This window comes from Oncorhynchus masou, chromosome 1, assembly GCF_036934945.1.
Source record: "Oncorhynchus masou masou isolate Uvic2021 chromosome 1, UVic_Omas_1.1, whole genome shotgun sequence".
Lineage (NCBI taxonomy): Eukaryota > Metazoa > Chordata > Actinopteri > Salmoniformes > Salmonidae > Oncorhynchus > Oncorhynchus masou.
In genome coordinates, this window is record NC_088212.1 from 37,800,605 (window position 1) to 37,827,457 (window position 26,853).

Below are 26,853 nucleotides of genomic sequence, written 5' to 3' on the forward strand. Positions count from 1 at the left end.
ATCTCCATTTCACATACAGTACGTAAGTGCCAATGATGTAAATTATATATACATGTATATTCAAAAAGCCTACACTTAAAAAAATATATAGATTTTACCCCTCCTATGGGTTTGATAGATTAGATACATGGTGGTTTCAGTGTAACCAAGTAAATTATTTTCCATTACATTTTATTAATTGGAAATATATATATTTTGTATCCACAAAATGTACCCACAAAATGAAATCTGATATGATCCGTGGACGATGTCTTGACACAAAATGTCAGACACGACGGTGCCGTTTAGCCAATCAAGGTGCATGTTCAGCCTGTGTGTACTGGGCGTTGTCCAATTACAATTGAGTTCCAAGTGGTACTGACAGGCACGAACAGCCGCACTATGGACCAATCACTATTTGGAAGAGGAGGGCATTCTTGCTTTGTTTCGTCTCCGATTGGTCCTTTCTGGTGTCAGATTTCTCGTCATTCAGGCCAGCTAACTGAGAACAAGCGACGGCCTTCTCTAAATCTTTCATTGAAAAAAGACGAAAGCGAGACGAAAACACAAATAGATTGACACCGGTAAGTAATTACACGTTATAAATATAAGGAATAGCACTAAAATATTGAGCGCAAGCCATGAATAATTCCGTTTTCATCATCGCTGTATGACGGCGCTCGCCTGCTGTCACAAGACAACGGTGAGGAGGGGATGTTGTAAGAATACAGAGGCAAGCATATCTTCCAGTAAAACACCATATATCACAATCCTCTGTAGTCATCTTATTTCACAGGTTCGTGTGCAGGCCTACTGATATTACGGCCGTCCACGGCGGAACCTGATAGTACAGCCGAATATTTAATGAAACGGTGTCGCCTGTGACCTGTCCTATCCCTTTCTCCACATCACAAGTTAAATTGTCACTCATCATAGATGTATGTCTATATTGAGAGTACCACAAGCGCTATGTAACTCAAATTTATATTGTATTCCAACTGCAAGGATGGTATGGCTAGAATCGTTTGAGTCGCTAGCTAAATATTTGTTATTTTTCTGTCTCACCCTCCAGCCAAAATGATCCACAGCCTGTTCCTCGTGAACTCCTCGGGGGACATTTTCCTGGAGAAGCACTGGAAGAGCGTTGTGAGCCGCTCGGTGTGCGACTACTTTTTCGAGGCGCAAGAGCGCGCCAGCGAGCCGGAGAACGTGCCCCCAGTCATCCCGACCCCCCACCACTACCTCATCAGTGTGCTAAGGCACCGTATTTACTTTGTGGCAGTTATTCAGAGCGAGGTGCCGCCGCTCTTTGTCATTGAGTTCTTACACAGGGTGGTTGATACATTCCAGGTTTGTACTTGGACTTGGTATACTTACTTTTCGTCCATTCACTTTCACATGTTCAGGTTGTTAATCACCTTGGTGCGTTCCTAAATTCACTCTAGAGTGCCAAGTGCGCTCCATGTGCTCAGGGCGTTTGTAAATTCAGAGAGTTGTCAGATTGTCAGTTCATAAATTCAGAGCCTTTTGCTCTCACACTTTTTTTTTTTTCAATTTTCGCATAAAATGACATTCCCAACTCTGTCGGTAGCTCAGTACCTGAAGCAAGGATAAGCATATGCTTGATACCATTTGAAAGGAAACACTTGTGGAAGGAAACACCTGTGAAAATGTGAAATTTATGTAGTAGAATATAGCACATTAGATCTGGTAAAAGATAATACAAACAAACAAAAAACATTTTTTTATATATTTTTTGTTTTTGTTCAATCATCTTTGACATGCTAGAGAAAGGCCATGCATTGGGATAGCATTCTAGGTGTAATTTAGGTGTTGTTCACAAGAGTGTGTGTGCAAAAGGTTTTGGGGAGTGGGGTCAAACTGTAGAACCCAGTTCCTACATTTAAATATAAAAATCAATTTTATCAAGCAAAACTGTTTAATTTTTTTATCTCTGGGACCCTCAGGATGACAAATCAGAGCAAGAATGCAAGTACATTATTTAACTTCAGAGGTGAATGTATCAAACCAGTTGTCGTGATAAGTGTTTTGTTGTGCACTATCCTCAAACAATAGCATGGCATTTTTTTGCTCTTTCTGCCCATAGACATGTCTATGTCCCGGAATTAGCTGTTTACAAAGTCATTCTAGTCACATTATCGCAAATTGAGCAACAACTGTCCTGGGTTAGGGACACTAATCCCGTAGAGGTTTTAACTGACTAAAGTTAGCTAGCTACTTCCAGACATAAATGAGAGAACACCTCACTCTGACCAGTTCTTTCACCCTAGCAGAGCTGGTTAGTCTGTTTTCATGTTATCCAGAGCTTTGGTGACTAACTGTGCTGCTGGCAACAATTTAATTACGCTTTTTGCTGACGTTTACTGACACCGGCCATATATTCAACGGGTGTTGAGCGTTCGTAAATGCATCAGTTATTCTGCGCTCTGGCACACTCAAACGAGAGTGCTTTGAATTCGGAGTAGATGGCCAGAGGGAATTTACGAATGCACCCTAAGTCTACCTTGCAATGTAATCCAACTGTTTCTTTGAGTTACTGATTGTCTTATTGTTAAGTTAAAGTGTTACTTTTTAAAATGTTGTAATTCATTTTGTTAAAAATCTCTTCTCACTCTCCATTCCCTCAACTGATCCCTCCCTCCCCTGGCCTCTCACTCCCTCCCTCCCTGTTGTCAGGACTACTTTGGGGTGTGCACGGAGGCAGCGATCAAGGACAATGTGGTGGTAGTATATGAGCTACTAGAGGAGATGCTGGACAATGGTTTCCCCCTGGCCACAGAGTCCAATATCCTCAAAGAGCTCATCAAGCCGCCCACCATCCTGCGCACAGTGGTCAACACCATCACAGGTACCTGAAGATGACCAAGTTTGCCTCTGCACAGTCACTATGTCGTCACTTTTTCCTGACAATAACAACCTCAACACCCTAGTATTACACCACGCAACTTGACCAGGAAAAACTCTGGCCCCTAGTCATGAGATATGTGTTCATCAATAGTTCTATTTATTTACAGATTATTGGCAGTGGGAGTTGGCTATGATTTGTTTTTAAACTTTGCATCTAGACCCATGTCACTGCTCACAACTATCTGAATGTGTGCGTCCTGTTTGTGTGTCATTATATTTGACTGTTGTTTTGTAGGCAGTACCAATGTAGGGGAGCAGCTCCCTACTGGCCAGTTGTCCGTGGTGCCATGGCGACGCACTGGAGTGAAGTACACAAACAACGAGGCCTACTTTGATGTAGTGGAGGAGATTGATGCCATAATCGATAAATCAGGTATGGTAGGGATAATGCCCCATCACGCTCTCCTGTAAATCTATCCTGACCCGTTTAAAAATAACCTACACAGAATATGACTTTCTGATTGAGTCGTTCTCTCTCTCCATCTCTCTGTTTCTCTCACACACTGTTAGGCTCCACTATCACAGCAGAGATCCAGGGGGTGATTGATGCCTGTGTGAAATTAACAGGCATGCCTGACCTCACTCTCTCGTTCATGGTGAGTCCTCTCTTGCGCTCAGTCTCTCTAGCCCAGGGGCGGGCAGTCATTTTGTCTCGAGGGCCACATCGTGATTTTGAAATTCCGTATTTTGGGGGGGGGGGGCAATTTGTTTCGTCAAATGCATTACGGGCATTCTGTCACCCAACACAATGCCACAGATGTCTCAAGTTTTGAGGGACTATGCAATTGGCATGCTGACTGCAGGAATGACCACCAGAGCTGTTCCCAGATAATTGGTAATTTCTCTACCATAAGCCGCCTCCAACATCATTTTAGAGAATTTGGCAGTACGTCCAACCAACCTCACAACCGCAGACCACGGGTAACCACGCCAGCCCAGGACCTCCACACCCGGCTTCTTCACCTGCGGGATTGTCTGAGACCAGCCACCCGGCAGCTGATGAAACTGAGGAGTATTTCTGTCTGTAAGAAATCCATTTTTGTGGGGAAAAGCTCATTCTGATTAGCTGGGCCTGGCTCCCAAGTGGGTGGGCCTATGCCCTCCCAGCCCTACCCATGGCAGCGCCCCTGCCCAGTCATGTGAAATCCATAGATGAGGGCCTAATGAATTGATTTCTGTTGACTGATTTCCTTATATGAACTGTAACTCAGTAAAATTGTTGAAATTGTTGCGTTTTTGTTCAGTATAATTTAAGATGTTCAAGAGTGTTTATTTTAATTTTTTTAATCACAAATAATATTTAAATGTGTCTCTACACACCATAATTTTGTATTTGAGATCAAATTATTTATGAGGCGACAGTACAGAATGTCACCTTCTTTTTGTAGTGCTATTTTCATACCTGTTTTACCATTTTAGATATGAATGCATTTTGTATCTAGTCCCCATTTTTGAGGATGTTATAAGTATTTGGACAAATTCACTTATTTTTTTTAGAACTTTTGGGATATATTGGGCCCAATAGAAATGAGTGGTCAATTATATATTGTCATTTTGTAGTCACTTTTATTGTAAATATGAATAGAATATCTTGGGCGCAGTGGTATTGAGGAGTCACTGCAGACCCGGGTTCGACCCCGGGCTGTGTCGAGGCCGGCCACGACCAGGAGACCCATGATGGGGTGCACAATTGGCCTAGCATCATCCGGGTTAGGGGAGGATTTGGCCAGCCGGGATGTCCTTATCGCTAAAGCGCGATGGGACTCCTGTGGCCGGCCCGGGCTCATGCACGCTGACACGGTTGCCAGTTGTACTGTGTTTCCTCTGACACATCGGAGCGGCTGGCTTCTGGGTTAAGTGAGCATTGTGTCAAGAAGCAGTGCAGCTTGGCAGGGTCGTGTTTTGGAGGAGGCATTGGCTCTCGACCTTCGCCTCTCCTGAGTCCTTACGGGAGTTGCAGCGATGGGACAAGACTGTAACCACCAATTTGTATGTCAATATAAAAAAAAATGTAATTACAAATTTGATTTAGAATCTATTTCTGAACACTTTACATTAATGTTGATGCTACCATGATTATGAATAATTCTGAATGAGTCATGTTTAATGATCAGTGGAAAGTACAGATGCACAAATATACTACATGACAAAATGCTTCCTGAACATCTCATTCCAAAATCATGGACATTTAATATAGAGTTGCTGCCATGACAGCCTCCACTCTTCTGGGAAGGCTTTCCACTAAATGCAGGGACTTGCTTCCATTCAGCCACAAAAGCATTAGTGAGGTCGGGCACTGATCTTGAGCGATTAGGCCAGGCTCGCAGTCAGCGTTCCAATTCGATTCGTCTGTCAGACTGCCAGATGGTGAAGCGTGATTCATCACTCCAGAGAACACGTTTCCACTGCTCCAGAGTCCAATGGAGGCGAGCTTTACACCACTCCAGACAATGCTTGGCATTACGCATGGTGATCTTCGGCTTGTGTGTGGCTGCTCGGAAATGGAAGCCAATTTCATGAAGCTCCCGACGAACAGTTCTTGTGCTGACGTTGCTTCCAGAGGCAGTTTGGAACTCTGTAGTTAGTGTTGCAACTGAGGACAGACCATTTTTATGCGCTTCAGCACTCTGCGGTCCCGTTCTGTGAGCTTGTGTGGCCTACCTCTTCACAGCTGAGCCGTTGTTGCTCCTAGACTTTCACACTTCACAATAACAGCACACACAGTTGACTGCGGCAGCTCTAGCAGGGCAGTCATTTTAAGAACTGACATGTTGGAAAGGTGGCATCCTATGACTGTGCCACATTGAATGTCATTGAGCTCTCCAGTAAGGCAATTCTACTGTCAATGATTGTCTATGGAGATTGCATGGCTGTGTGCTTGATTTTATACTTTTGTGTATATATAGTGTATCATGCCCCTAAAACCTCCTACCATTACCAGCCAATAACAGCAGAGGTTAGCATTTTTTTTTGGGGGGGGGGTTTATGCCTCTAACTTTCTCACTCGTAGTTATTCAGGATTTGTTCATGAATATCTGTAATCATGGTAGCATCCATATTAATGTAGAAGTCAAAATAAATACGCAGAGGAGTGTGAATGTATGTACAGTACCAGTCAAAAGTTTGGGGAGACCTATTCATTCAAGGGTTTTTCTTTATTTTGACTATTTTCTACATTGTAGAATAATAGTGAAGACATCAAAACTATGAAATAACACGGAGTAATGTAGTAACCCAAAAATATTTGACATTCTACTTTGAAGTAGCCACCCTTTGCCTTGATGACAGCTTTGCACACTCTTGACATTCTCTCAACCAGCTTCATGAGAAATGCTTTTCCAACAGTCTTGAAGGAGTTCCCACATATGCTGAGCAATGAGTAGGTGTGTCCAAACTTTTGACTGGTACTATATATTTATTTTATTTATTAGAATTTTTTTATTATACATTTTTTTACTCAAACCTCCTGCTGAACAGATTGAATGGGCTGGCGAGCCGGATCCGCTGTAGCCAATCGTTTATCTCCAATCCTGTCCCCTGCAAATAGCCAATCACTCTCTGCCTCTCTGTATGACATACTGAAGTTAACTGTGTCAAAATGGTCCTATCAGTTTCTGTCACTCCCACTCTCTGTCTCTCTGTCTTGATACCCCTGTTTGATCCTGTCACAGAACCCTCGTCTGCTGGATGATGTGAGCTTCCACCCGTGTGTGAGGTTCAAGCGCTGGGAAGCGGAGAGGATCCTCTCCTTCATCCCCCCAGATGGAAACTTCCGGCTGCTCTCCTACCACGTCAGCTCCCAGAAGTCAGTAGCTCTGTTCTCCTCTAGTCTTCTGCTCTGTTTCTCAGGCTTTACACTGGCTTTAAAATATTATACCACATACAGTGCCTTAACTAGTATTTGTCCCGTTTTTTTCTGATTTTCTCCATTTATGTATATATTTTTTTATACTGGATGTTATCAGATCTTCAACCAAAAAGATGTGGTAATGGTAAAGGGAACATAAGTTTACAAATAACAAAACAAAGATACTTATTTAACAAAGTTATGCAAAATCCAATTCCCTTGTGTGAAAAAGTAATTGCCCCTTACACTCAATAACTGGTTGTGCCACCTTTAGCTGCAATGACTGCAACCAAATGCCTCCTGTAGAAGTTGATCAGTCTCACATCGCTGTGGAGGACTTTTGGCCCACTCTTGTCAATGAGTTAACTTCTTTAACTCATTGACATTTGTGGATTTTCAAGCATGAACTGCTCGTTTCAAGTCCTGCCACATCATCTTAATTGGGATTATGTCTGGACTTTGACTAGGCCATTCCAAAACTTCAAATTTGTTGCTTTTGGACCATTTTCATGTTGACTTGATTGTGTCTTGGATCATTGTCTTTCTGCATGTCCCACACCGATCTCAACAAACCAATTCTGTATGGACCTCGCTTCTAGAATGTCATTGTATGCAGTAGCGCTAAGATTTCCCTTCACTGGAACTAAGGGGCCTAACCCGAACCATGAAAGTCGGCCCCAGACCATTATTCCTCCCCCGCTAAACTTTAGTTGGCACTATGCATTCGAACAGGTAGCGTTCTCCTGGCATCCACCAAACCCAGATTCGTCCATCGGACTGCCAGATGGTGAAGCGTTTCTACTGCTCCAGAGTCCAATAGCAGCGAGCTTTACACCACTCCAACCAACGCTTGGCATTACGCATGGTTATCTTATGCTTATGTGCGGCTGCACGGCCATGGAAACCCGTTTCATGAAGCTCCTGATGAACAGTTATTGTGCTGCTGTTGCTTCCAGAGGCAATTTGGATCTCGGTAGAGAGTGTTGCAACTGAGGATAGATGATTTTTATGCGTTTCAGTACTTGGCGTTCTCATTCTGTGAGCTTGTGTGCCCTACCACTTCGCGACTGAGCCGTTGTTGTTCCTAGACGTTTCCGCTACACAATAACAGCACTTACAGTTGACCAGGGCAGCTCTAGCAGGGCATAAATTTGTCAAACTGACTTGTTGGAAAGTTGGCATCCTATGATGGTGCCACATTGAAAGTTTCTGAGCTCTTCAGTACGGGCCATTCTACTGCCAAAGTTTGTCATGGGACGTTGCATTGCTGTGTGCTCAATTTTATATACCTGTCAGCATCTGGTGTGGCTGAAATAGACAAATCCACTAATTTGAAGGGGTGTCCACATAGTCTTGGCCATGTTGTGCATGTGCTTAAGGCATAACACACACGTCTGCTTGCTTCCCATTTTCTGAATGTTTACTTTTTCTTGTCATTGTCTTAATTTTAGTCTCCACCCATTAAGGTCAGCAAGGTATTTCAAAGTAAATTGACATTGTAGTTGTGACTCGACCCAAAACTAGAGTTGTTTCAAAGTGTTAGCTAGATGAAGACCCGTGTTTGGTTGAATGTTTACATGAATTATTAAATGGATCTTTTTATTCTCAAAACATCCATTTGACAAAGCATTAGATGTAAGTAGTATAGTTTTTAGGAATGTAGTGCAGTACTGTACGTGTCTTGGTATAGATTGGATCATTATCTCTTCTGGTTTTTGCGATATTTGTCACCAACGCCAGTATGACCCTGATAGTTTACATTTGTATTTCCACATTTTTAGTAAGAAGTTTCACTTTTTTTTTTAAAAGTTGTAATAACAAACTGACATCTGAGCAGCAAATGATTCACTTGTTTAATTTAGTCCTAGTCACTGGCACATTTTGTTCAGTGTGCTCTGGGATGTTTTTGTCTCGGTGTCTGTCCTACCTGTGTTATTCTGACACTCTCTGTGTCTGCCCCTCAGTCTGGTGGCCATCCCAGTGTACGTCAAGCACAACATCACGTTCAGGGAGGGTAGTTCTCAGGGCCGCTTTGAGCTGACCCTGGGCCCCAAGCAGACCATGGGGAAGGGAGTAGAGGCTGTTCTGGTCAGCAGCCAGCTGCCCCGCGGAGTTCTCAACACCAACCTCAACCCCACCCAGGGGACATACACCTTCGACCCTGTCACTAAGGTAAGGTGGTGGGGAAGGGAGTGCATGTATGCGTGCGTGTGTGCCGATATGGATTAACCCGACCAGGTGGTGGTGTATGCTGTAAACTTACAAGGGTCAGTGGTCATACATTCCATGGAATGGTTGATTTCTCCCCCCACCCACCTCTGTGTATTCATAATTATACCCTTCTCCCTATGTGGGGTAATAACATTGTGAGGATATTGTGTTGTCCCTATGCAGCTCCTGTCGTGGGACGTGGGTAAGATCAACCCTCAGAAACTACCGAGTCTAAAAGGCTCTATGAGCCTGCAGGCAGGGGCCTCCAAGCCAGACGAGAACCCCACCATCAACATCCAGTTCAAGATCCAACAGTCGGCCCTCTCTGGTAAAACACACACACACACACAGGTAGCTTCGAGGTTAGAGTGTTGGGCCAGTAACCGAAAGGTTGCTGGTTCGAATACTGGAGCTGACAAGGTAAAAAATAATTTGCTCTGCCCTTGAGCAAGGCACTTAATCCTAATTGCTCCAGAGGGGCTGTACAATGGTGACCCTGGCCGTGACCCCGCTCCCCGCAGGTGTCTCAGTGGAAGTTGGTATATGCAACAACAACAAAAATACATTACACAATTGTGTTTAACAGACTAATATAAGAACCCCCACAGATGATTGGTAATATACACACACCTTTATCATAATTGTTTATTACACTCTAGAGTAGACGTTGCCACTTAGCAGCTGATTTAGTATCAGTTTACTTGACCCATAATCATTTCAGGGACTAAATAGATATCTAACCCTAGATCAGATCTTATTAATATTCGATCTACTAACTCCATATTACAAAGCATGCTCAGCAGACAATCACATGACATCCACACAGCTCATTCACAGTGACACCTTTTCCCATTAGATGGAAACAACATACTCAATCTCTATTTAATCTATCTGATCTTCAGAGGTTTGTATCTGTTTCCAAAAGGGGGTTACGTGTATCTTGCGACCCTTGCAGTGACCAAATCAACGATTTTATGTGACTTTCTGTAGAAATACATTTTGAATAGCAATGTGACACCTTTTCTCCTTTTTAATTTCCTTGTTCTTCTCCAGGACTGAAGGTGAATCGGTTGGATATGTACGGGGAGAAGTACAAGCCATTCAAAGGCATCAAGTACATGACCAAAGCTGGCAAATTCCAGGTCCGGACATAGAGGCTTGACTCGTCACTCTCTGGCCTCTGCACCACTACTGTACAACAGATAGGAGGTGGTTTCAGATGGAGGGGGGATAGGGGGGGGTTGTGTGTGGCTATGATGCATTCCCTGTGTAAATGCATTTCAGGATTTATCCTCACAAACTGGAGGCTCTGCTGTCTAACTGAACTACTGCAGAATGTGTGACACGACACACAAAATCCTGTTTTTAATGGAGTTGTTTGCACTGTCAAATGTGTTAGTTATGAGGTTACCAGTCTCAGCGTAGCTACTGCTTTTGTAGCAGGCCTAAAATGGGTATCTGTTGTCATTTCTGGTTCTCTTTCCAATCTCTTTGCTATCCTTTTGAGTTCCTCTTCTGAGTGAGAATGGCAGGCAAAACAGTTTGTGCTTCCCTCATGTGTCACTACAGTCTACTGCTAGTACCCTTTTTCCTCATGCTTCAATCTATTCCTTATCATCAACATTGCCCAGAGTTTCTTCTGGTCAGGTCACATGGCCTGGAAACACTCCTGGTGCTACTTCTATTACATTCCTATGTTATTCCTCGGCCCCCTTGGTATTTTCTACCCTCACTTATTCCCGAAACTCCCTGTTTCCTGAATTTTTCTTCTCAGTCCTCTGAACCATGTTTATGGATTTGTCTGTTTGCCTGTCTGTCATCAACACTGAAGTCAACACATTAGAGTTTGAGAATGTGACATGAAATCCCTTCCCCTGAATTATGCACAACCATATTCATTGTTTTATCATCAGTTAATACTGTATGTGTAACCATGTCCTTCCATATCAAATCTAACGGTTGTGTTATGCGGGTGATATGTTACTGCTTTTCTCTCTTTATATCACGTCAGGTGTCATGTTGAGCACTTTGCTGTGGCCTACCTGAAGTTTTGTCCACCTTAATCACTCTTGATGACCTTTTTTTTTTAAATGATTATTTATTGACCAATGATTGATCAGGGACTGAATCCTGATCCAAGCACAAGCCTATACTATATAGCCCTATTATATAATGCAGCACAGATTGATCTTTATTACTCCATACTGACTGACATACTACCGTTTGATAACGATGGGTTGCCCTGTCATGAATGTTAAAGGTTTGTGTTTGCAGCTTTTGTTTGTGTGTCTGTCAAATTAATTCAAACTTTTGAGTTTTACAATGGTATGATATTAAAGATTTAAGAATTGATATGATATACCCTGAATTATCGGGTTAATTTGGGTCCTCTCAGTTAGTGGATACTTTGTAACGACTACAATGTAGTCGGTGTAGATCGATATGGCTGTTACCAACTTCAAGAGCCACATGTTTCTACATGTCTGTAACTTCAAACACATTTCTGTCATGATATCTTGAGTGTTATGAGAGGCCATTAATGAAGATGTATGGGAACTTTTAATGTTTTTGGTTTGATGAACTAAATGGTAAACACACGTTGTGGGTTGTGCTTCTTTTCTATCCCACATCATGGGTAGGCTACAATGAACATTCCTCTCAAATGATTCGATCTTTGAATTCCACAGATATTCCAAACTTAACAGTTCGATAAATAGCCCACACCAGTTACTATTATGTGGGAAATGACATCATGGCAAATACCAATTTTCATCATTTTGAGGGTTTGTGTGTAAAACGTAAAAATGTGTACTGTCTGAGATGAGAATGGCGTCATAGGGAGAAGCGTTAACCCTGTTGTTCCACTGTGTGTATCGAACTCCACTCCGTAATTTGCTGATCACTTTAACCGCTCCACAACGTTTTCTGCTATTATTTTCTTCGTCTTTTAACTCTAACCAGACCTCGGACCTTCAACGAGTCACTAAGTGAAAAACTGTGCAAAAGAATCGCGCATTTTCTCAAAGTTTATTGGCTACGTTTTGTTTTTATTCTGGGAGTTGAGTTGCTTTTTATGTTACTGTTCCACTGCAATTTTTGCACAATTTTTCTCACAATTCACCTTCGAACAACTTTTCAATAATAATATCTAGACTTTTGCTTTGCCTTTGAAGGGGGAGTTTATGCTGTTTTATTTTTATAAACTTTATCTAAGGTATAAAAAAAAAATCGAGGGATTTAAAGACCCACCCGTCAAACGTGGTATGTATCCTATCTCTTGAGATATTTCTCTCTTTCCTTTCTGTGGCCATCAGCCTTTCCAATAGCCTAACAGCTTGTTGTCGAAATAAATCTGGATGTGTATTCCACCAAATGAAAGTGAGTATCTCATCAGTAAAGCAATTAGTCAAATACACATTGGGCCCACTGATAAACTCCCATTATTTAATGTGTGCGACTTCACACATGCCTTAACAGATGTGTTCTGTTTGACAGGTATTGAGGTTTATGTAAATGTTTTGATACCATCCAATTGTGTATTGTTTTATCTGATGTTTGTCTCACTTTTTATCCTTTGATCATTGTTCTTGTCTATTTGCTCCCGGGGCTGATATTTGAAAAGTCGATTTGAAATTTTTTCCCCTCCAACCCCTTTAACTGACACTTCAATAAACTATTGACAAAGTGTTTAATACACGAGTTAAACCATCGTTGGTTATAATAATGGGACTGTGTACCAGTCTTGTACAGCGCTGGAGTTTGCCTCCAGTTAAAGCACCCGGTATAAATTGCTGAATAAGCCATGTGCTTATTTGGGAAGTAGGGTAGTGGAGCGCGTGTTGCATTGTGGCAACGTGCCATTGCATCTGATTCTGCACAAGACTTTCACAGGAAAGTAGCCTAATTAATACCCGTTGCCAAATAGTGTCTAATTGTGTGGCTTGGCCAATATTAGCGAGCATGTCAGGTCTCATTGGATAGCCTATATTTAGGCTTTTTCTTAACGATTTTTCCATTCCAGCATAATTTCTTTTTTTTTTGTTGCATATTGTTTTTTGCAGACAACCAAACTAGACAAAAAAATAAACGAATATTTCACAATTCACCTTGTATTTACGCTCAGTATGCATGGTTACACCTGTCCATAGGCACTTCATTTGGCATCTATATATTTGCATTGATGACGCATAGGCTTCCTAAAAAGGTTGTAGATGTATTTATTTTTGTTGGACAACAATAGGGGTTGATGAAGCCTCGGCTTGGATGTAGAAGATTGACACCCAATATCCAGACTTTTAGGTCTCTATCGTGCCTAATAAATGAAGTCAAACTTCATGTGATTGGTTTGTATCAGAGAGCTTGGGACTAAAAGGTTCATTTTGCAAAACGATGATTCTCATATAATTGGCTTTACATTACCGAACCCTCATTGGTTTGAATGGTGTCAGCATTTTTTTAAATATATTGTATTCTTTTGAACTTAACATGAATTGGGTTATTTAAAGTACTATATAGGTAGAGCACATTGAATAAAACAAGGCTATGCCAAAAACACTTTTTAAATTAAAAATGCAGATAGAACCTTAGTCCCAAGTTCTCGTAATGACACACTGCTCCGTCTGAATAGTGGTTGTGACTAATGTTGCAATAATAACGACTTTGTAACCATGTTTGGGACGACTGACAACATTGCAAAACTAAAGTAAGAAAGTAACTAGTGGGTTGCCTATCGCAAAAATAAAGTCTTCACCTCATCTGCGGATTTGCACAACTGAAAAGCATCTTCTTCATGTCATTCGAATTCCAGACACGTTGACAATATTAGGGGGGCTGATAAGTCGTCAAAGCACGTTCAATTAGAAAGAATAATTATACATTTCTGAGTGTATCCTATCTTTGTATATGCAAAATATGAAACAAAATGCTACCGCAGTGATTCAACGTGAGCGTGATTCAACGTCGGCGTAGGCCTGCTGCCGTGGAGAAACAATTTAGCTACACCGGGTGTATCGACTCAGTTAAAACATTTCAGTTTAATGAGTCTGACTGCAGAACAAAGAGCTCGGTCGCGGGCATCAACGAAACTCCCTTTCTCATTCATACAGGACAAACAAAGCCCCCTCCTCGTGGGGAGGGATCGCCATTATAGAACTCGGCATTTTTCTCAATTTGCACGTAGGCCCATATCGACCCATGTGCATTTCATCTGCCTGTGTAAGACTCCCAGACAATATTAAAATAGACTGGCATCCCCAGACAAAGCCATTTCTAATGACAGGTCTAGACTACTAATACCTATCCTGATGTGAGATTTATGTATTTCCCTGTAAAGCAGTAATTGATACATTTGTGTGTGTGTGTGTGTGTGTGTGTGTGTGTGGGGGGGGGGGGGGGTGACAGGTGAATTTGTATTCTCATATTCTCTCTGTTTATTGGCCTACATGGAACACACACATTGCTGTTGTCCATTGTAAGTAACTGTTCTCTCTTCCACATTTCTCTCCATGCTGTCTATTCCCACTTTCAGATAGCAACCAGGTAGGCTACTGCTGGATTGGCAAGACCAGACCATGTCTTCTCTCACACCTCCTCCCCTGCTGTGGTTATGGCTGACCCCTATCTGTCCCTCTGGGTAGCTGGGAAAGATGCCCTATCCCCAACGACCAATCTCATCCAGCAGGCCAACCAGGAGACTGACAGGACAGGATGGACTAGACTAGCATCTAGAAGTTGCGTATGTCTCAGCACTTCTCAGCTCTTACAACAACTACCTTCCCAACTCCAGAACTCTCCCATTAGACTACACTACTCTGTGTTGTTGCTGTTCTGTTTTTATCCCTCATATTGCTACCAGGACTGTGCAGCTAGGCTTTAGGCTGGACTGTCTCTCAGAATGCACAGGGCCAAGGGAGGGCCTGGCCCCCCACCCTTCCAGGACATCTATGAATTCTCCATGGACGGTGACGAGACCGGGGCCCAGATCTTTCTGCGGGGCCCGAGGGTAGCCATGGAGGGCCCAGCGGTGCCCCTGTCCCCTCACTCCGAATATATCCAGACTGAGCACCAGCAAGGCGGTCTCTTCTCTCTCGGGCCCCCCGCCCATGGAGTGCCCCACGCTGCCCCTCAGGGTAAGAAGAGGAGGCGGTGCGGCGCGTGTGCACCCTGTATGCAGAAGGAGAATTGTGGCACCTGCAGCAACTGTATGAACCGTAAGATTGGGAAGCAGATCTGTAAGCTGCGTAAATGTGACCAGCTGAAGAAGAAGGGACAAAAGGACTGCGAGGTGAGTGGAAATGACGGGCCAAACTTCTAACTAACGCACATTTTCATGATATAGTCCCAGTGGCTATTTCTCATAGCTCAGTGTGAGACTGATTCCCAGTGGCTATTTCTCCTAGTTCAGTGTGAGACTGTTTAGAGCTGATTGAGGGAAATTGAAGTTGAAAATGTTTACTAGAAAATCTCTCTCTAAGATATATGGCCCTAAAATGTAAGTGTCATGACCCATATAAGTTTAACATTTTAAACATGAAAGGGTTTCTAGGTTTAGTTTGTATACAGATAATGACCATATGTGTACATACCACAGCAGAGGAGGATTGTATTTGGGTTCGATAACTGATGAATCACATTCATTTAAAAACAGCTAACGTTTAAAGTGCATGCAGCTGGCTGTCTTAGAAGGTTTTCATCAGACCACCAAAGTCATGACAAGCTGACGTTAAAGCCCCTGTCTGGATCCCCTTGAACATCCTTTAGTTGTCATATCTGGACATGCATCACCCCAAGGCCTGGTTAAATGAACAGTCCACCCAAATTACACATACAGTACACCTAATCTTGCCTATACCTTAAAGTTGACCTAGGAACAAACAATGGTGGAGATAGGGACCCCTGAAGGCGTTCGCATGCTTCCCATCCGAAACAGTTCGGAACAGTTTGTGCATGTATTAACAGTTTGTGATGTTTTTGTTTGTTTTGGTCTTTGGCAAGGGTTTAATTGGCTGTTCGTGCACAAGTCTACGCCCCTTCATCGGTCATTGGTCAACAGTAGGGATTCTTCAATGAAGTGTTCGTTGTCATTCAATGATAGCCGACTCGTTCTCATGCACATTTTTTCACTTGAGAAGTACTGTACCAAACATATTAGTTAGATGTAAAATTGTGTGACTAAGATCAACAAAAACGTCAAAATTAATGACATATTGCTTGAGTTATCTTAGATTAATTCAGACTGTTTTGGCTACGGCGTCTCAAGATGGACAAACAGTACTATTGCCGCATTTTTCAAAATTTTCAAGCATAGGTCTTTTAAGGGAGTATGGGAGCACACTCGTTCGGTTCGCCTAGCCGATTACGGCCGAGCCCCAGCCGAACCGAAGCATGCAGAAGAAGCCTTTAGTATGCTCCAAATAGCATGAATGGACTCAGACTAAGTTGTTGAGCAACTAGAAGACCAGTCCTTGCACCAAACAGACATTGTAAATCCGTTGGAGGAATTATTACTCAGCAGATTTCCAGCCTGTTTAAAAGTAATGGAAACAGGTGAGATATCCACTGAAGTGTGGGTATATGTTCATGTGCGCTATGTGCATGCGTGGGTATAGACAACTTGATATACATGTATTACAGAAGATTTGATAACATTCTACAGTGGTTTGACTGAGGTTTTATGCCAACACCAGAACTGTCTCCGTTAGCTCTATTTGTGGAATAATTGAGATGAGGGTCGTGTTTGGTTTCTCCTTCCAGTCAACAAACAGCAGCAGTGTAGAATTCCTTCCAGCGCCCTCTCCGTTTTCTCCCCTGACCCCTGAGGCCCCGCACTGACACTCAGGGTGGGGGTTGACCTTAGGGTCAGGGCCGAGGAGGGATAGGGAGGTTGGGGGTTGACCTAAGGTCCAGGGCCACGGAGGGAGGAGGGGAGGCAGGGGGACGGGGACAGTGTGTGCGGTGCGTACACAGGATGGGGCTGAAAGGCAGGAGGAGAGGAAGAATGTAAATAAATAGTCAGCAGTGAGGAGGAAAGGAGGAGGGCTCAGGAACAACTCTGAACTGGCTAGGGAAGGCCTTTTTCTCTCTGTGTGTGTGTTTTAGGATTTGGGGATGACTCTGTAGACAGGGACATGGATGACAGTTAGGACATGGTGGCCTGCAGCCTTGGGGACAGAGGGAAAGGTCTGAGGAGGGGGGAACAGGTTCAGTCAATCACAGGAAATCTTGGCTTCCCTCCTGGACTGCCCTCCCCTGCTCGGCCACTCTGTCCCCTTTGTTTTCAGACACTCGCTGTCCCAATCTGTGATTGGTTACCTAGACCTCACATGTGGTCATAGTTGAAGATGAGGTTCTTGGAGAGGAGTTGTAACCCAGACTTTTCAGTAGTCCTGAGTGGGAATAACTTAACGTTTATGGATTTATCCTAACTTATTGTCTTGCATTCACTTTTAGTAACTGCATATTCAGGGACTATACCATTTTTATAGCCTAACATTGTAGAAATGTCCAGCTATATCTAACATGATACTCATGAGGACATCTTCTATCTGTCTCAGAGAGGAATACAGAAGCAGCCCAGCTAGTGTTTATGGATTGGATATATGACCTTCCAGAGGTTCTCACTCAGTCCCATTGTTGTTAAAAGTAGAATGTTTATGGCCACCATAGATTATACCAGTGAACTCTAGGGGAACTCTTCCTCTATTCAACCTGCTGTTCAGTAGCTAGGGTCTCAACCATAGTAATAGTAACACTGACATGTAGCTGTCTTTCTGTCTCTTACTGTAGCTGCCTTTTTAGCTTTGTAAACTCAGCAAAAAAAGAAACGTCCTCTCACTGTCAACTGCATTTATTTTCAGCAAACTTAACTTGTGTAAATATTTGTATGAACATAACAAGATTCAACAACTGAGACATGAACGGAACAAGTTCCACAGACACGTGACTAACAGAAATGGAATAATGTGTCCCTGAACAAATTAGGGGGGGTCAAAATCAAAAGTAACAGTCAATATCTGGTGTGGCCACCAGCTGCATTAAGTACTGTAGTGCATCTCCTCCTCATGGACTGCACCATATTTGCCAGTTCTTGCTGTGATATGTTACCCCACTCTTCCATCAAGGCACCTGCAAGTTCCCGGACATTTCTGGGGGGAATGGCCCTAGCCCTCACCCTCTGATCCCCCAGACGTGCTCAATGGGATTGAGATCCGGGCTCTTCGTTGGCCATGGCAGAACACTGACATTCCTGTCTTGCAGGAAATCACGCATAGAACGAGCAGTATGGCTGGTGGCATTGTCATGCCGGAGGGTCATGTCAGGATGAGCCTGCAGGAAGGGTACCACATGAGGGAGGAGGATGTCTTCCCTGTAACGCACAGCGTTGAGATTGCCTGCAAAGACAACAAGCTCAGTCCGATGATGCTGTGACACACCGCCCCAGACCATGACGGACCCTCCACCTCCAAATCGATCCCACTCCAGAGTACAGGCCTCGGTGTAACGCTCATTCCATCGACGATAAACGCGAATCCGACCATCACACCTGGTGAGACAAAACTGCGACTCGTCAGTGAAGAGCACTTTTTGCCAGTCCTGTCTGGTCCAGCGACAGTGGGTTTGTGCCCATAGGCGACGTTGTTGCCGGTGATGTCTGGGGAGGACCTGCCTTACAACAGGCCTACAAGCCCTCAGTCCAACCTCTCTCAGTCTATTGCGGACAGTCTGAGCGCTGATGGAGGGATTGTGCGTTCCTGGTGTAATTCGGGCAGTTGTTGCCATCCTGTACCTGTCCTGCAGGTGTGATGTTCGGATGTACCGATCCTGTGCCTGTGTTGTTACATGTGGTCTGCCACTGCGAGGACGATCAGCTGTCAGTCCTGTCTCCCTGTAGCGCTGACTTAGGCGTCTCACAGTACAGACATTGCAATTTATTGCCCTGGCCACATCTGCAGTCCTCATGCCTCATGGCAGCATGCCTAAGGCATGTTTACGCAGATGAGCAGGGACCCTGGGCATCTTTCATTGGTGTTTCTCAGAGTCAGTTGAAAGGCCTCTTTAGTGTCCTAAGTTTTCATAACTGTGACCTAATTGCCTTAAGCTGTTAGTGCCTTAATGACCTTTTCACAGGTGCATGTTCATTAATTATTTATGGTTCATTGAACAAGCATGGGAAACAGTGTTGAAACCCTTTACAATGAAGATCTGTGAATTTATTTTGATTTTTACGAATTATCTTTGAAGACAGGGTCCTGAAAAAGGGATGTTTCTTTTTTTTGCTTAGTTTAGGTCTAGTTAAAAGTTAGACAAACAGCATATACAGACGTGCTCAAATTAGTTTGTACCCTTACAGCTCATTGAAATAATGCTTATTTCTTCCTGGAAAGTGATGACTTAAATGTAAATGTAAATGACATTTAAAGCTATATTGTCATGTATACTTGCATGCCTTTGGTATGTCATAGAATAAAGCAAAGAAGCTGTGAAAAGAGATGCATTATTGCCTATTCAACAAATATATTCTAAAATGGCCTGGACACATTTGTTGGTACCCCTTAGAAAAGATAATAAACAATTGGATTATAGTAATATTTCAAGCTCATTAGTTTATTTAATTAGTATCACACATATCTCCAATCTTGTAAATCAGTCATTCAGCCTATTTAAAAGGAGAAAGGTAGTCACCGTGCAGTTTGGTATCATTGTGTGCACCACACTGAACATGGATCAGAGAAATCAAAGAAGAGATTTGTCTGAGGAGATCAGAAAGACAATAATTGACAAGCATAGTAAAGGTAAAGGCTACAAGACCATCTCCAAAGCAGCTTGATGTTCCTGTGACAACAGTTGCAAATATTATTAGGAAGTTTAAGGTTCATGGAACTGTAGCCAACCTCCCTGGGCGCGGCCACAAGAGGAAAATCAACCCCAGATTGAACAGAAGGAGAGTGCGAATGGTAGAAAAAGAACCAAGGATAACTGCCAAAGAGATATGAGCTGAACTCCGAGATGAAGGTACGTCAGTTTCTGATCGTACCATCCGTCACTTTTTTGAGCGAAAGTGGCCTCCATGGAAGAAGACCCAGGATGACTCCCCTTTTGAAAGAAAAACATAAAGCCAGACTGGAATTTGTTAAAATGCTGAGTCAAAACTGGAGCTTTTTGGCAAGTCACATCAGCTCTATGTTCACAGATGGAAAAGATGAAGCTTTCAAAGAAAAGAACACCATACCTACAGTGAAACATGGAGGCTGGGTTCTGTTTTGGGGCTGCTTTGCTGCGCCTGACACAGGGTGCTTTGAATCTGTGCAGGGCACAATGAAATCTCAAGACGATCAAGGCATTCTGGAGTGAAACGTACTGCCCAGTGTCAGAAAACCCTCTCTCTGTCAAGTGTGCTCCCTCTCCGGCCTCTAGGTCACCAGGCTGCGCGTTATGGCGCACAGCTGTCACCATCGTAACGTTCACCTGGACTCTATCACTTCCCTGATTACCTTCCCTATATATGTCACTCTCTTTGGTTCCTTCCCCAGGTGTTTCAGTTTCATGTCTGTGTGCTGTTAGTGTTTCATGTTGTGTATTATGTTCCGTTTATTTGATTAAAACACTCACTCCCTGAACTTGCTTCCCGACTCTTAGCGCACAACGTTACGCTCTCAGTTGCAAGTCATGGGTCCTCCAACAGGATAATGACTCAAAAGACACAGCTAAAAGCACCCAAGAATGGATAAGAACATAACATTAGACTATTCTGAAGTGGTCTTATCTGAGTCCTATTAAACATCTATTGAAAGAGCTGAAACTTGGCACCCGTCAAACCTCAGACAGCTGGAGCGGTTTGTTCAGGAAGAGTGGGCCAAACTACCTGTTAACAGGTGCATACGTCTCATTGAGAGCCACAGAAAACATTTGATTGCAGTGATTGCCTCTAAGGGTTGTGCAACAAAATATTAGGTTAATGGTCTCATTTTTGTCCATGCCATTTTCATTAGTTTTATTATTTACAATATTATGTTGAATAAAAAAATCAAAAGCAAAGTCTGATTTCTATTAAATATGGAATAAACAATGGTGGATGCCAAGTACTTTAGTCAGTTTCAAGTTATTTCAGAGAAAATTGTGCATTCTTCATTTTTTTGTGGAGGGGTACCAACAAATTTGAGCACGTCTGTATATGATATTGATGGTGACTTTCTCATAGAAACAGACCATTGCACCCTGGTAACAGTGTGATTAGAGAGATCAGAGTGAGAGATGATATGTGACTAATGTCTTGTCTGTCTGAACCTGACAATCCCCTCACAGAGAAAGGGGGTGGGTGATTGTATGCACGTACATGTATGTGTACATGTGTGTTTGTGTGTGATTCTTCACAAAAAAATACAGTTTTATATCTTTATGTTTGAAGCCTGAAATGTGGCAAAAGGTCGCAAAGTTCAAGGGGGCCGAATACTTTCGCAAGGCACTGTATGTGTTTAAGCATTAGACCATAAGGCCTTGACAACACAAACTACACGCATGCAACAATTTCAAAGGTTTTAATGAGTTACAGTTCATATGGGGAAATCAATCAGTTGAAATAAATTCATTAGGCCTTAATCTGTGGATTTCACATGACTGGGAATACAGATATGCATCTGTTGGTAACAGATACCATAAAAAAGGGAGGGGCGTGGATCAGAAAAACAGTCAGTATCTGGTGTGATCACCATTTGCCTCACGCAGAGCAACACATCTCCTTCGCATAGAGTTGATCAGGCTGTTTATTGTGCCCTGTGGAATGTGGTCTCTCTCCTATTCAAGGGCTGTGTGAAGTTGCTGGATATTGACAGGAAGTGGAACACGCTATCGAACACGTCAATCCATCCCAAACATGCTCAATGGGTGACATGTCTGGTGAGTATGCAGGCCATGGAAGAACTGGGACATTTTCAGCTTCCAGCAATTGTGTACAGATCCTTGCGACATGGGGCTGTGCGTTATCATGCTGAAACGTGATGATGGTGGTGGATGAATATGACGACAATGGGCCTCAGGATCTCGTCACGTTATCTCTGTTCATTTAAATTGCCATTGATAAAATACAATTGTGTTTGTTGTTCGTAGCTTATGCCTGCCCATACCATAACCCCACCGCCACCATGGGGCACTCTGTTCACAACGTTGACATCAGCAAACCGCTCGCCCACATGAAGCCATACACACTGTCTGCCATCAGTAAAGTTGAAACCGGGATTCATCCGTAAAGAGCACACCTCTCCAGCGTGCCAGTGGCCATTTACGGTGAGTATTTGCCCGCTGAAGTCAGTTTCAACACCGAACTGCAGTCAGGTCAAGATCCTGGTGAGGATGACGAGCACACAGATGAGCTTCCCTGAAATGGTTTCTCACAGTCTGTGCAGAAATTCTTCGGTTGTGCAATCCTATAGTTTCATCAGCTGTCCGGGTGTCTGGTCTTAGACGATCCTGCACGTTAAGAAGCCGGATGTGGAGGTCCCTGTCTGGCGAGGTTACACATGGTCTGCGGTTAGACGTACTACCAAATTCCTTATAATGAAGTTGGAGGCGGATTATGATAGAGAAATTAACATTCAATTCTCTGAAAACAGCTCTGGTGGACATTCCTGCAGTCAGCATGCTAATTGCTCACTCCCTCAACTTGAGACATCTGTGTGTTTGTGTGTCGAAACTGCACATTTTAGAGTGGCCTTTTATTGTCCCCAGCACAAAGTGCACCTGTGTAATGATGATGCTGTTTAATCAGCTTCTTGATATGCCACACCTGTCAGGTGTATGGATTATCTTGGTAAAGGAGAAATGCTCACTAATAGGCATGTAAACAAATTTGTGCACAACATTTTAGAGAAATAGGCTTTTTGTGTGCATGGACAATTTGTGAGATCTTTTATTTCAGCTCATGAAACATGGGACCAACACTTTACATGATGTGTTTATATTTCTGTTCAGTATATACAGTTGAAGTCAGAGGTTTACATGCACTTAGGTGCACATTTCTTGTAAACAAACTGTAGTTTTGGCAAGTCGGTGAGGACATCTACTTTGTGCATGACACAAGTCATTTTTCCAACAATTGTTTACAGATGGATTATTTAACTTATAATTCACTGTATCACAATTCCAGTGGGTCAGACGTTTACATACACTAAGTTGACTGCCTTTAAACAGTATGGAAACTTCCAGAAAATTATGTAATGTCTTTAGAAGCTTCTGATAGGCTAATTGACATCATTTGAGTCAATTGGAGGTGTACCTGTGGATGTATTTCAAAGCCTACCTTCAAACTCAGTGCCTCTTTGCTTGACATCATGGGAAAAACAAAATAAATCAGCCAAGACCTCCAAAAATTGGAGACCTCCACAAGGGACCACGCAGCCATCATACCGCTCAGGAAGGAGATGCGCTCTGTTTCCTAGAGATACTTTGGTGCGAAAAGTGCAAATCCCAGAACAACAGCAAAGGACCGTGTGAAGATGTTTGAGGAAACAGGTACAAAAGTATCTATATCCACAGTAAAACGAGTCCAATATAGACATAACCTGAAAGGCCGCTCAGCAAGGAAGAAGCCACTGCTCCAAAACCGCCATAAAAATGCCAGACAATGGTTTGCAACTGCACATGGGGACAAAGATTGTACTTTTTGGAGAAATATCCTCTGGTCTGATGAAACAAAAATAGAACTGTTTGGCCATAATGACCATCGTTATGTTTGGAGGAAAAAGGGGGAGGCTTGCAAGCCGAAGAACACCATCCCAACCGTGAAGCAGGGGGGTGGCAGCATCATGTTGTGGGGGTGCTTTGCTGCAGGAGGGACTGGTGCTCTTCATAAAATAGATGGCATCATGAGAGAGGAAAATGATGTGGATATATTGAAGCAACATCTCAAGACAGTTAAAGCTTGGTCACAAATGGGTCTTCCAAATGGACAATGACCCCAAGCATACTTCCAAAGTTGTGGCAAAATGGCTTAAGGACAACAAAGTCAAGGTATTGTAGTGCCCATCACAAAGCCCTGACCTCAATCCCATAGCAAATGTGTGGGCAGAACTCTCAAGACATCAGTCAGGAAGTTAAATCTTGGTTGCAAATTGGTCTTCCAAATGGACAATGACCCCAAGCATACTTCCAAAGTTGTGGCAAAATGGCTTAAGGACAACAAAGTCAAGGTATTGGAGTGGCCATCACAAAGCCCTGACCTCAATCTCATAGACATTCTGTGGGCAGAACTGTAAAAGTGTGTGCGAGCAAGGAGGCCTACAAACCTGACTCAGTCACACCAGCTCTGTCAGGAGGAATGGGCCAAAATTTACCCAACTTATTGTGGGAAGCTTGTGGAAGGCTACCTGAAATGTTTGACCCAAGTTAAACAATTTAAAGGCAATGCTACCAAATACTAATTGAGTCTATGTAAACTTCTGACCCACTGGGAATGTGATGAAAGAAACAAAAGCTAAAATAAATCATTCTCTCTACTATTATTCTGACATTTCACATTCTTAAAATAAAGTGGTGATCCTAACTGACCTAAGACAGGGAATTTTTACTAGGATTAATTGTCAGGAATTGTGAAAAACTGAGTTTAAATGTTTTTGGCTAAGGTGTATGTAAACTTCCAACTTCAACTGTATTTACAGTGTAGGATTGTATTGGTTAGGCCAGCAGTAAGTAGGATAGACAGAGAGAGGAAGCTGTAGCTGTGCTCTTTAGGTGAACTATATTGAGCAGAGGTTGAACATCTCCCTCTCCTCACATCCCCCTCTCCTCTTCTGTCCTCTCTGGCCCCTGTGTGGGTCCACCAGCTGTGCCCATTGCCTTGGCAACCACATCCCATCATCTCCATCTATTATGCTCCTCTCCAGACACGAGGTCTGACCACACATCTCATGGTGTTTACACCTCTATTGCCTTAGTCACAGGAGGCCAGGCTTATAATTCGTAAGGAAGGCCATGCAAGACTAGTGTAGCCTATGTACATTACACTTAAAGATGCATATGGTGTTTATATGTCTATTGCCACTTTTATTTAACCTGAGGCTAAATCAGCCAGGTAGGTCATTTAGAGAGGACATGAGGAGTGGAGAGAACAGGACAAGGACATCACAGGAGAGTAGAGGACAGGAGTGGAGAAGGACAGGAGGGGAGAAGGACAGGACAGGAGAGGAGAGGACGGAGGGGAGAAGGACAGGAGAGTAGAGGACAGGAGGGGAGAAGAACAGGAAAGTAGAGGACAGGAGAGGAGAAGGACAGGAGAGGACAGGAGGTGAGAAGGACAGGACAGCAGAGGACGGAGGGGAGAAGGACAGAAGAGTAGAGGACAGGAGTGGAGAAGGACAGGAGAGGACAGGAGAGGAGAAGGACAGAAGAGTAGAGGACAGGAGTGGAGAAGGACAGGAGAGGACAGGAGGGGAGAAGGACAGGAGAGGACAGGGGAGAAGGACAGGAGAGGAGAAGGACAGGAGGGGAGAAGGACAGGAGAGTAGAGGACAGGAGAGGAGAAGGACAGGAGAGGACAGGGGAGAAGGACAGGAGAGGAGAAGGACAGGAGAGTAGAGGACAGGAGGGGAGAGTAGAGGACAGGGGGGAGAAGGACAAGAGATTAGAGGACAGGAGAATAGAGGACAGGATGGGAGAAGGACAAGAGAGTAGAGGACAGGAGGGGAGAAGGACAGGACAGGAGAGGATGGAGGGGAGAAGGACGTGAGATAGAGGACAGGAGGGGAGAAGGACAGGACAGGAGAGTAGAGGACAGGAGAGGAGAAGGACAGAAGGGGAGAAGGACAGGAGAGGACAGGAGGGGAGAAGGACAGTAGAGTAGAGGACAGGAGAGTAGAGGAGAGGAGAAGGACAGGAGAGTAGAGGACAGGAGGGGAGAAGGACAGGAGAGTAGAGGACAGGACAGGAGGGGAGAAGGACAGGAGGGGAGAAGGACAGTAGAGTAGAGGACAGGAGAGGAGAAGGACAGGAGAGTAGAGGACAGGAGGGGAGAAGGACAGGAGAGTAGAGGACAGGAGGGGAGAAGGACAGGAGGGGAGAAGTACAGGAGAGTAGAGGACAGGAGGGGAGAAGGACAGAGGGGACGGCTGTGGGAAGTCAGAGTGTTAGTTAATTAATACTGTTAATAGTGTTATAATTACAGCCGGCCACCTCTTTCCACTCCTCCCCCTACGCTCATCACTGTGAGTTGCTGATTTTTACAACTCATTGTTAAAGTGGTTGTAATTAGTCTCCCTCCCCCTGATTCTTGTCCTAGTCTAGAGGGGAGTGGGAGTGGGAGTGGGTTGTCACAGGTCTGGGTGAGTGAGGAGGATATTGGAGGGTTGCCGAGTTGGTAGCCCGGTTACACCAGACTGAACACCACTCATTCTTGCTTCACTTGTTCAATTTGTTGTAACCAAAGTTGTAAGGGAGATGGTGACGTGCTGGTTACCAGAACAGTTATCTGTCATTTGTGGGGGTGAGGGAGACTGACATACAGAGTACGTGGAAATTAGCTGAGATTGAGTTGGGGGAGGTTATTTATACAACAGGATTACAGTAATGTCATTGAGCAGATGGGATTTTGTGTGTGTGTGTGTGTGCGTGTGTGTGTGCAAGCACTGACTTTGCCAATAGCACATTTATTGATGGAAAATATATCTACTATGACTGAGATGTGGTTCTCCCACTTAGATATTGTGAGATGAATACACTAACTGTAAATCGCTCTGGATAAAAGCGTCTGCTAAATGACTCAAACGTGCGTGCGTGTGTGTGTGAGTGTGTATGTGCGTGCGTGTGCGTGCGTGTGCGTGTGTGTGAGTGTGTGTGTGAGCGTGCGTGCGTGTGTGTGTGTGTGAGTGTGTGTGCCTGCGTGCATGCATGCGTGCGTGTGTGTG

At 43.7% G+C, this 26,853-nt stretch overlaps 1 protein-coding gene across 1 annotated transcript; it reads left to right on the forward strand.

Annotated features, from left to right (window-relative positions):
- Positions 1–441: 441 nt before the first annotated feature.
- ap3m2 (adaptor related protein complex 3 subunit mu 2) lies at positions 442–11,563 on the forward strand. Its single transcript, XM_064970859.1, has 9 exons — positions 442–563; positions 1,052–1,329; positions 2,677–2,848; positions 3,143–3,280; positions 3,418–3,503; positions 6,579–6,712; positions 8,719–8,926; positions 9,149–9,293; positions 10,019–11,563. The coding sequence occupies exons 2-9, from the start codon at positions 1,057–1,059 to the stop codon at positions 10,117–10,119; spliced, it is 1,257 nt and encodes a 418-aa protein (XP_064826931.1). The 5' UTR covers positions 442–563; positions 1,052–1,056; the 3' UTR covers positions 10,120–11,563.
- The last annotated feature ends 15,290 nt before the right edge of the window (positions 11,564–26,853 follow it).

What these genes read in the sequence shown, in the direction of transcription:
- ap3m2 (XM_064970859.1), top strand. Translation starts at nt 1,057, where the DNA reads ATGATCCACAGCCTGTTCCTCGTGAACTCCTCGGGGGACATTTTCCTG. An exon ending in TACCACGTCAGCTCCCAGAA is followed by an intron (nt 6,713 to 8,718) that starts GTCAGTAGCTCT and finishes TCTGCCCCTCAG; the next exon opens with TCTGGTGGCCATCCCAGTGT. An exon ending in CCAACAGTCGGCCCTCTCTG is followed by an intron (nt 9,294 to 10,018) that starts GTAAAACACACA and finishes GTTCTTCTCCAG; the next exon opens with GACTGAAGGTGAATCGGTTG.